Below are 10,095 nucleotides of genomic sequence, written 5' to 3' on the forward strand. Positions count from 1 at the left end.
CAGTGGGATCACAGTCTACCCTCTAGAATGGAAGCTAGTTGTGGGCAGAGAATGTCACTCTTTATTGTTGTGCTGTACTTTCCCAAGCGGTTAGTACAGCGCTCTGCACACGGTAAGCGCTCAATAAATATGTTTTGTTTTGTTGTCTGTCTCCCCCTTCTAGACTGTGAGCCCGCTGTTGGGTAAGGACCGTCTCTATATGTTGCCAACTTGTACTTCCCAAGCGCTTAGTACAGTGCTCTGCACACAGTAAGCGCTCAATAAATACGACAATGAATGAATGAAAAGACCCCTGCCTTGGGCTAAGGGGGAGCAGACACCACCGCCTTTATTTGTTTATTTATATCGATGTCGGTCTCCCCCACCCCTATAGACTGCGGAGTAGTGTGGCTTCATGGAAAGAGCACGGGCTTGGGATTCAGAGGACGTGGATTCTAATCCTGCCTCCGCCACTTGTCGCTGTGTGACCCTGGGCAAGCCACTACCTCATCTTAAAATGGGGATTAAGACTTTATTTTGTTAGTATGTTTGGTTTTGTTCTCCGTCTCCCCCTTTTAGACTATGAGCCCAATGTTGGGTAGGGACTGTCTCTATATGTTGCCAACTTGTATTTCCCAAGCGCTTAGTACAGTGCTCTGCACACAGTAAGTGCTCAATAAATACAATTGATGATGATGATGATGATGATGATGACTGTGAGCCCACGTGGGACAATCTGACTACCTTATATCTCCCCCAGCGCTTGGAACAGTGTTTGGCACGTAGTAAGCACTTAACAAATACCATCATTATTATTAGTACTGGACTGTGAGCCCGTTGTGGGCAGGAATTGCCTCCCTTTATTCCTGTACTGTCCTCTCCCAAGCGCTCAGTCCAGTGCTCTGCACACAGTAAGCGCTCAATAAGTATGACTGAATGACTGACTGAATGATGGGCTGAGCTGGAAGAGAGACCCCGCCATTATTTATTTATATTTATTTATATTGATGTCTGTCTCCCCTCCTCTAGACCGTGGGCTCATTGTGGGCACGGACTGCCTCTCTTTATTGCTGTACTGCCCTCTCCCAATAATAATAATAATAATAATGGCATTTATTAAGCGCTTACTATGTGCAAAGCACTGTTCTAAGCGCTGGGGAGGTTACAAGGTGATCAGGTTGGCCCACGGGGGGCTCACAGTCTTAATCCCCATTTGACAGATGAGGGAACTGAGGCGCAGAGAAGTGAAGTGCCTTGCCCAAAGTCACACAGCTGACAATGGGCAGAGTCGGAATTTGAACCCATGACCTCTGATTCCAAAACCCGGGCTCTTTTCCACTGAGCCACGCTGCTTCCCAAGCGCTTAGTGCAGTGCTCTGCACACAGTAAGCACTCAATAAGTACGACAATGAATGAAAGAAGAGACCCCTGCCATTCTTTATTTATTTAGATTTACTTATATTGAAGAGGACAGGCTTGGGAGTCAGAGGTCACGGATTCTAATTGCAGCTCCACCACTCGTCTGCTGTGTGACCTTGGGCAAGTCACTTCACTTCTCTGCGCCTCAGTCCCCTCGTCTGTAAAATGGGGATGAAGACCGTGAGCCCCACACAGGACAGCCTGATCACCTTGTACCTACCTCTGCACTTCGAACAGTGCTTGGCACATAGTAAGTGCTTAACAAATACCAACATTATTATTACATTATTATTACGTCGGTCTCTCCCACCCCACAGACTGTGAGCCCGTTGTGGGAAGGGACTGCCTTTACTGCTGTACTATCCTCTCCAAAGCGCTTAGCCCAGTGCTCTGCACACAATAAGCACTCAGTAGGTATGACCGAATGAATGAATGGATGAAGAGCTCCCGCCTCCCCATCCTGGGCTCTGCCTTTATTTGTTTATTTCTTTATATTTACCTCAATCAATCAATCAATGGTATTTATTGAGCGCTTACTGTGTGCAGAGCACTGTACTAAGTGCTTGGGAAGTACAAGTTGGCAACATATAGAGACAGTCCCTACCCAACAGTGGGCTCACAGTCTAAAAGGGGGAGACAGAGAACAAGACCAAACATACTAACAGAATAAAATAAATAGAATAGATATGTACAAGTAAAATAAATAGAGTAATAAATAAGTACAAACACATATACATATATACAGGTGCTGTGATTGCTGTCTCCCCAGCTTCCCCCCACAGACTGTAAGCCCGCTGTGGGCAAGAATCGTCTCTATTGCTGTGCTGTCCTCTCCAAAGCGCTTAGCCCAGTGCTCAGAACACAGTGAGCTCTCCAGTGCCTGGAACAGTGCTCCAGAGCTTAGAACAGTGCTCGGCACATAGTAAGCACTTAACAAATACCAATATTATTATTATCATTACTATTATTAAGTATAAATGAAGGAATGAAGAGACCCGACCCCAACCCCCACCAGGCTGAGCGGGAAGAGAGAGCCGGGCCTTTATTTGTTTATTTATTTACATTTATTTCTACGGCTGTGTCTGTCTCCCCTGCCCCTCTAGACTATAAGTTCCTTGTGGACAGGGATTGCCTATCTTTACTGCTGTTCTGTCCTCTCCCAAGCGCTGAGTCCAGTGCTCTGCACACAGTAAGCGCTCAAAAAGTACGACTGAATGAAAGAAGAGACCCCCGTCTTTATCTGTTTATTTATTTATATTTATTTCTATTGATGCCCGTCTCTCCCCCCTACAAAATTCTGAGCCCGTTGTGGGCAGGGATTGTCTCCCTTTGTTGCTATACTGTCCTTTCCCAAGCGTTTAGTCCAGTGCTCTGCACACAGTAAGCGCTCAATAAATGCTTAAACTGAATGAATTAAAGTAAATGCATAAACTGAATGAATGAATGAGGAGACCCCCTCCATGATTTGTTTATTTCTATTTCTTTCTAAGGCTGTGTCTGTCTCCCCTGCCCCTCTAAGCTGTGAGCTCGTTGTGGGCAGGGACCTTCTGTCTGTGCTGCTATACTGGACTCTCCCAAGCGATCAGCCCAGTGCTCTGCACAGAGTAGGCGTTCAATAAATGCATAAGCTGAATGAATAAATGAATGAATGAATGACAAGCTCCCCACCATGATTTGTCTACTTCTATTTATTCCTAAGGCTGGGTCTGTCACCCCTGCCCCTCTAGGCAGTGGGCTCGTTGTGGGCAGGGACTGTCTATCTTTGCTGCTGTACTGGACTCTCCCTAGTGCCTAGCCCAGTGCTCTGCACACTGTAGGCGCTCAATAAATGCATAGATTGAATAAATGAATGAATGAAGAGCCCCCTCCATGATTTGTCTATTTCTATTTATTTCTAAGGCTGGGTCTGCCTCCCCTGCCCCTCTAGGCCGTGAGCTCGTTGTGGGCAGGGACCGTCTGTCTTTGCTGCTATACTGGACTCTCCCAAGTGCTTAGCCCAGTGCTCTGCACAGAGTAGGCGCTCAGTAAATGCCTAAACTGAATGAATAAATGAATGAATGAAGAGCCCCCTCCATGATTTGTCTATTTCTATTCATTTCTAAAGCTAGGTCTGTCTCCCCTGCCCCTCTAGGCCGTGAGCACGTTGTGGGCAGGGACTGTCTGTCTTTGCTGCTCTACTGGACTCTCCCAAGGGCTTAGACCAGTGCTCTGCACAGAGTAGGTGCTCAATAAATGCATAAGCTGAAGGAATAAACGAATGAATGAATGAATGAAAAGCCGCGCCCCCCCCCCCATGATTTGTCTACTTCTATTTATTTCTAAGGCTGGGTCTGTCTCCCCTGCCCCTCTAGGCCATTAGTTTGTTGTGGGCAGGGATTGTCTGTCTTTGCTGCTGTACTGGACTCTCCCAAGGGATTAGCCCAGTGCTCTGCACAGAGTAGGCGTTCAATAAATGCATGAGCTGAATGAATGAATGAAGAGACACCCCCCACCCCCCTCCACGATTTGTCTATTTCTATTTATTTCTAAGGCTGGGTCTGCCTCCCCTGCCCCTCTAGGCCGTGAGCTCGTTGTGGGCAGGGACTGTCTGTCTTTGCTGCTGTACTGGACTCTCCCAAGTGCTTAGCCCAGTACTCTGCACAGCGTAGGCGCTCAACAAATGCATAAGCTGAATGAATGAATGAGGAGACCCCCCCCCCCCCCCCATGATTTGTCCATTTCTATTTATTTCTAAGGCTGGGTCTGCCTCCCCTGCCCCTCTAGGCCGTGAGCTCGTTGTGGGCAGGGACCGTCTGTCTTTGTTGCTCTACTGGACTCTCCCAAGTGTTTAGCCCAGTGCTCTGCACAGAGTAGGCGCTCAATAATTGCATAAGCTGAGTGAATGAATGAATGGACACCCCCCCACCCCCCACCCCCATGATTTGTCTATTTCTATTTATTTCTAAGGCTAGGTCTGCCTCCCCTGCCCCTCTAGGCCGTGAGCTCGTTGTGGGCAGGGACTGCCTGTCTTTGCTGCTGTACTGGACTCTCCCAAGCGCCCAGCCCAGTGCTCTGCACAGAGTAGACGTTCACTAAATGAATGAATGAATGAAGAGAACCCCCACCACCACCTCATGATTTGTCTACTTCCATTTATTTCTAAGGCTATGTCTGTCTCCCCTGGCCCTCTAGGCCGTGAGCTCGTTGTGGGCAGGGACTGCCTGTCTTTGCTGCTGTACTGGACTCTCCCAAGCGCCCAGCCCAGTGCTCTGCACAGAATAGGCACTCAATAAATGAATGAATGAATGAAGAGAACGCCCCCCTCCCCATGATTTGTCTACTTCTATTTATTTCTAAGGCTGGGTCTGCCTCCCCTGCCCCTCTAGGCCGTGAGCTCGTTGTGGGCAGGGACTGCCTGTCTTTGCTGCTGTAGTGGACTCTCCCAAGTGCTTAGTCCAGTGCTCTGCACATAGTAGGCACTCAATAAATGCATAAGCTGAGTGAATGAATGAGTGAATGAACGAATGATAAGACACCCCACCCCCCATGATTTGATTTGTCTGTTTTTATTTATTTCTAAGGCTGGGTCTGCCTCCCCTGCCCCTCTAGGCCATTAGTTTGTTGTGGGCAGGGACTGCCTGTCTTTCCTGCTGTACTGGCCTCTCCCAAGCGCCCAGCCCAGTGCTCTGCACAGAGTAGGTGCTCACTAAATTAATGAATGAATGAAGAGAAACCCCCCCCCATGATATGTCTACTTCTATTTATTTCTAAGGCTATGTCTGTCTCCCCTGGCCCTCTAGGCCGTGAGCTCGTTGTGGGCAGGGACTGCCTGTCTTTGCTGCTGTACTGGACTCCCCCAAGTGCTTAGCCCAGTGGTCTGCACAGAGTAGGCACTCAATAAATGTATAAGCTGAGTGAATGAATGAATGAATGAGTGAATGATGAGACCCCCCCCACACACACACACATGATTTGTCTATTTCTATTTATTTCTAAGGCTGGGTCTGCCTCCCCTGCCCCTCTAGGTCGTTAGTTTGTTGTGGGCAGGGACTGCCTGTCTCTGCTGCTGTAGTGGACTCTCCCAAGCGCCCAGCCTAGTGCTCTGCACAGAATAGGTGCTCAATAAATGAATGAATGAATGAAGAGAAAACCCCCCACCATGATTTGTCTACTTCTATTTATTTCTAAGGCTGGGTCTGTCACCCCTGCCCCTCTAGGCCGTGAGCTCGTTGTGGGCAGGGACTGCCTGTCTTTGCTGCTGTACTGGACTCTCCCAAGTGCTTAGCCCAGTGCTCTGCACAGAATAGGCGCTCAATAAATGCATAAGCTGAGTGAATGAATGAATGAATGATGAGACACTCCCTCCCACCCCCCCCATGATTTGTCTGTTTCTATTTATTTCTAAGGCTGGGTCTGCCTCCCCTGCCCCTCTAGGCCATTAGTTTGTTGTGGGCAGGGACTGCCTGTCTCTGCTGCTGTAGTGGACTCTCCCAAACGCCCAGCCCAGTGCTCTGCACAGAATAGGCGCTCAATAAATGAATGAATGAAGAGAACCCCCCCTCCATGATTTGTCTATTTCTATTTATTCCTAAGGCTGGGTCTGTCACCCCTGCCCCTCTAGGCCGTGAGCATGTTGTGGGCAGGGACTGCCTGTCTTTGCTGCTGTAGTGGACTCTCCCAAGCGCCCAGCCCAGTGCTCTGCACACAGTAGGCGCTCAATAAATGAATGAATGAATGAAGAGAAACCCCCCCCACCATGATTTGTCTATTTCTATTTATTTCTAAGGCTATGTCTGTCTCTCCTGCCCCTCTAGGCTGTGAGCTCGTTGTGGGCAGGGACTGCCTGTCTCTGCTGCTGTAGTGGACTCTCCCAAGTGCTTAGCCCAGTGCTCTGCACAGAGTAGGCGCTCAATAAATGCATAAGCTAGGTGAATGAATGAATGAATGAATGAATGAATGATGAGACACCCCACCCCCCCATGATTTGTCTGTTTCTATTTTTATTTCTAAGGCTGGGTCTGTCTCCCCTGGCCCTCTAGGCCGTGAGCTCGTTGTGGGCAAGGACTGCCTGTCTTTGCTGCTGTAGTGGACTCTCCCAAGCGCCTAGCCCAGTGCTCTGCACACAGTAGGCGCTCACTAAGTTCGATTGAACGGTTGAATGACTGACTGACAATGACTGAATGAATGAATGAATGACGGGCTGAGGGGGGGCGCGCGACCCCCCCCGGCCCCCCACGCGCGCGCGCGCGCGCGCGCGCCTTACCCGGCTTCCAGAACCTCATCGTGCCCGCGGGCGCGGCCATGTTGGGGTGAAAGGTCACCGCCAGAGGCTCCTCCCCGGGCCCGGGCGCGAGCACGCAGGCGGAGCGGGGGACGCGGGCGCGCGCACGCCGGCGTAAGGACGCCTCTCCCCCTCAGCGCGGGAAGCCTCGTCCGTTGCCATGGTGATGCCTCCTCACCTCCCCTCCGCTGACATGAGGGCTCCCCTTTTTAAGCGCTTCGTTCATTCATTCATTCGTTCGTCCATTCTTCATTCATTCAATCAATCAATCAATCGTATTTATTGAGCGCTTACTGTGTGCAGAGCTCTGTACCAAGCGCTTGGGAAGTCCAAGTTGGCAACATACAGAGACAGTCCCTACCCAACAGTGGGCTCACAGTCTAGAAGGGGGAGACGGAGAACAAAACCAAACATTCTAACAAAATGAAATAAATAGAATAGATCATCATCATCATCAATAGTATTTATTGAGCGCTTACTATGTGCAGAGCACTGTACTAAGCGCTTGGGAAGTACAAGTTGGCAACATACAGAGACGGTCCCTACCCAACAGCAGGCTCACAGTCTAGAAGGGGGAGACAGAGAACAAAACCAAACATTCTAACAAAATAAAATAAATAGAATAGATATGTACAAGTAAAATAAATAAATAAATAAATAAATAGAGTAATAAATATGTACAAGCATATATACAGCTGTCCCTATGCAGCAGACATATGGCAGCAAACCTTGTGACTCCCAGGCCCATGCCCTAACGCTATGCAGCCGACAAATGGCAGCAAACCTTCTGACTCCCAGGCCCGTGCCCTGTCAATCAATCAATCGTATTTATTGAGCGCTTACTGTGTGCAGAGCACTGGACTAAGCGCTTGGGAAGTCCAAGTTGGCAACATCTAGAGACGGTCCCTACCCAACAGCGGTCTCACAGTCTAGAAGGGGGAGACGGAGAACAAAACAAAACATACTAACAAAATAAACTAAATAGAATAGATCAATCAATCGTATTTATTGAGCGCTTAATGTGTGCAGAGCACTGTACTAAGCGCTTGGGAAGTCCAAGTTGGCAACATGTAGAGACGGTCCCTACCCAACAGCGGGCTCATAGTCTAGAAGGGGGACAAAAAGAACAAAACAAAGCATACTAACAAAATCAAATAAATAGAATAGATCAATCAATCGTATTTATTGAACGCTTACTGTGTGCAGAGCACTGTACTAAGCGCTTGGGAAGTCCAAGTTGGCAACATAGAGAGACGGCCCCTACCCAACAGTGGGCTCACAGTCTAGAAGGGGGAGACAGACAACAAAACCAAACATACTAACAAAATAAAATAAATGGAATAGATCAATCAATCGTATTTATTGAGCGCTTACTGTGTGCAGAGCACTGGACTAAGTGCTTGGGAAGTACAAGTTGGCAACATACAGAGACGGTCCCTACCCAACGGCGGGCTCACAGTCTAGAAGGGGGAGACAGAGAACAAAACCAAACATTCTAACGAAATAAAATCAATAGAATAGATATGTACAAGTTAAATAAATAAATAAATAAATAAATAGAGTAATAAATATGTACAAGCATATATACAGCTGTCCCTATGCAGCAGACATATGGCAGCAAACCTTGTGACTCCCAGGCCCATGCCCTAACGCTATGCAGCAGACAAATCGCAGCAAACCTTCTGACTCAGCCCGTGCCCTGTCAATCAATCAATCAATCATATTTTTTGAGCGCTTACTGTGTGCAGAGCGCTGTACTAAGCGCTTGGGAAGTCCAAGTTGGCAACATAGAGAGACAGTCCCTACCCAACAGTGGGCTCACAGTCTAGAAGGCGGAGACGGAGAACAAAACCGAACATACTAACAAAATAAAATAGGTAGAATAGATCAATCAATCGTATTTATTGAGCACTTACTGTGTGCAGAGCACTGTACTAAGCGCTTGGGAACTACAAGTTGGCAACATATAGAGACGGTCCCTACCCAACAGCGGGCTCACAGTCTAGAAGGGGGAGACAGAGAACAAAACCAAACATTCTAACAAAATAAAATAAATAGAATAGATATGTACAAGTAAAATAAATAAATAAATAAATAGAGTAATAAATATATACAAACATATATACATATATACAGCTGTCCCTATGCAGCAGCCATATGGCAGCAAACCTTGTGACTACCAGGCCCGTGCCCTATCCCCATGCAGCAGACAAATGGCAGCAAACCTTCTGACTCCCAGGCCCATGCCCTGTCAATCAATCAATCATATTTATTGAGTGCTTACTGTGTGCAGAGCACTGTACTAAGCGCTTGGGAAGTCCAAGTTGGCAACATCTAGAGACGGTCCCTACCCAACAGCGGGCTCACAGCCTAGAAGGGGAAGACAGAGAACAAAACCAAACGTACTAACAAAATAAAATAAGTAGAATAGATCAATCAATCATATTTATTGAGCGCTTACTGCGTGCAGAGCACTGTACTAAGCGCTTGGGAAGTACAAGTTGGCAACATACAGAGACGGTCCCTACCCAACAGCGGGCTCACAGTCTAGAAGGGGGAGACGGAGAACAAAACCAAACATTCTAACAAAATAAAATGAATAGAATAGATATGTACAAGTAAAATAAATAAATAGAGTAATAAATATGTACAAGCATATATACAGCTGTCCCTATGCAGCAGACATATGGCAGCAAACCTTGTGACTCCCAGGCCCGTGCCCTGTCAATCAATCAATCGTATTTATTGAGCGCTTACTGTGTGCAGAGCACTGGACTAAGCGCTTGGGAAGTCCAAGTTGGCAACATAGAGAGACGGTCCTTACCCAACAGTGGGCTCACAGTCTAGAAGGGGGAGACGGAGAACAAAACCTAACATACTAACAAAATAAGTAGAATAGATCAATCAATCGTATTTATTGAGCGCTTACTGTGTGCAGAGCACTGTACTAAGCGCTTGGGAAGTCCAAGTTGGCAACATGTAGAGACGGTCCCTACCCAACAGCGGGCTCACAGTCTAGAAGGGGGAGAAAAAGAACAAAACAAAGCATACTAACAAAATCAAATAAATAGAATAGATCGATCAATCGTATTTATTGAACGCTTACTGTGTGCAGAGCACTGTACTAAGCGCTTGGGAAGTCCAAGTTGGCAACATAGAGAGACGGCCCCTACCCAACAGTGGGCTCACATTCTAGAAGGGGGAGACAGAGAAAAAAACCAAACATACTAACAAAATAAAATAAATAGAATAGATCAATCAATCAATCATATTTATTGAGCACTTGCTGTGTGCAGAGCACTGGACTAAGCGCTTGGGAAGTCCAAGTTGGCAACATCTAGAGACGGTCCCTACCCAACAGCAGGCTCACAGCCTAGAAGGGGAAGACAGAGAACAAAACCAAACATACTAACAAAATAAAATAAGTAGAATAGATC

At 47.4% G+C, this 10,095-nt stretch overlaps 1 protein-coding gene across 1 annotated transcript in view; it reads right to left on the reverse strand.

Annotated features, from left to right (window-relative positions):
* Positions 1 to 6,700, reverse strand: part of DHX35 (DEAH-box helicase 35) — a 63,245-nt gene extending 56,545 nt beyond the window's left edge. Inside the window, exon 1 of the mRNA XM_038750649.1 lies at positions 6,641 to 6,700. Within this exon, the coding sequence (XP_038606577.1) occupies positions 6,641 to 6,680 (40 nt within the window). The 5' untranslated portion in view covers positions 6,681 to 6,700. The remainder of the gene's footprint in view (positions 1 to 6,640) is intronic.
* Positions 6,701 to 10,095: the final 3,395 nt, after the last annotated feature.

This window comes from Tachyglossus aculeatus, chromosome 8 (genome assembly GCF_015852505.1).
Source record: "Tachyglossus aculeatus isolate mTacAcu1 chromosome 8, mTacAcu1.pri, whole genome shotgun sequence".
Lineage (NCBI taxonomy): Eukaryota > Metazoa > Chordata > Mammalia > Monotremata > Tachyglossidae > Tachyglossus > Tachyglossus aculeatus.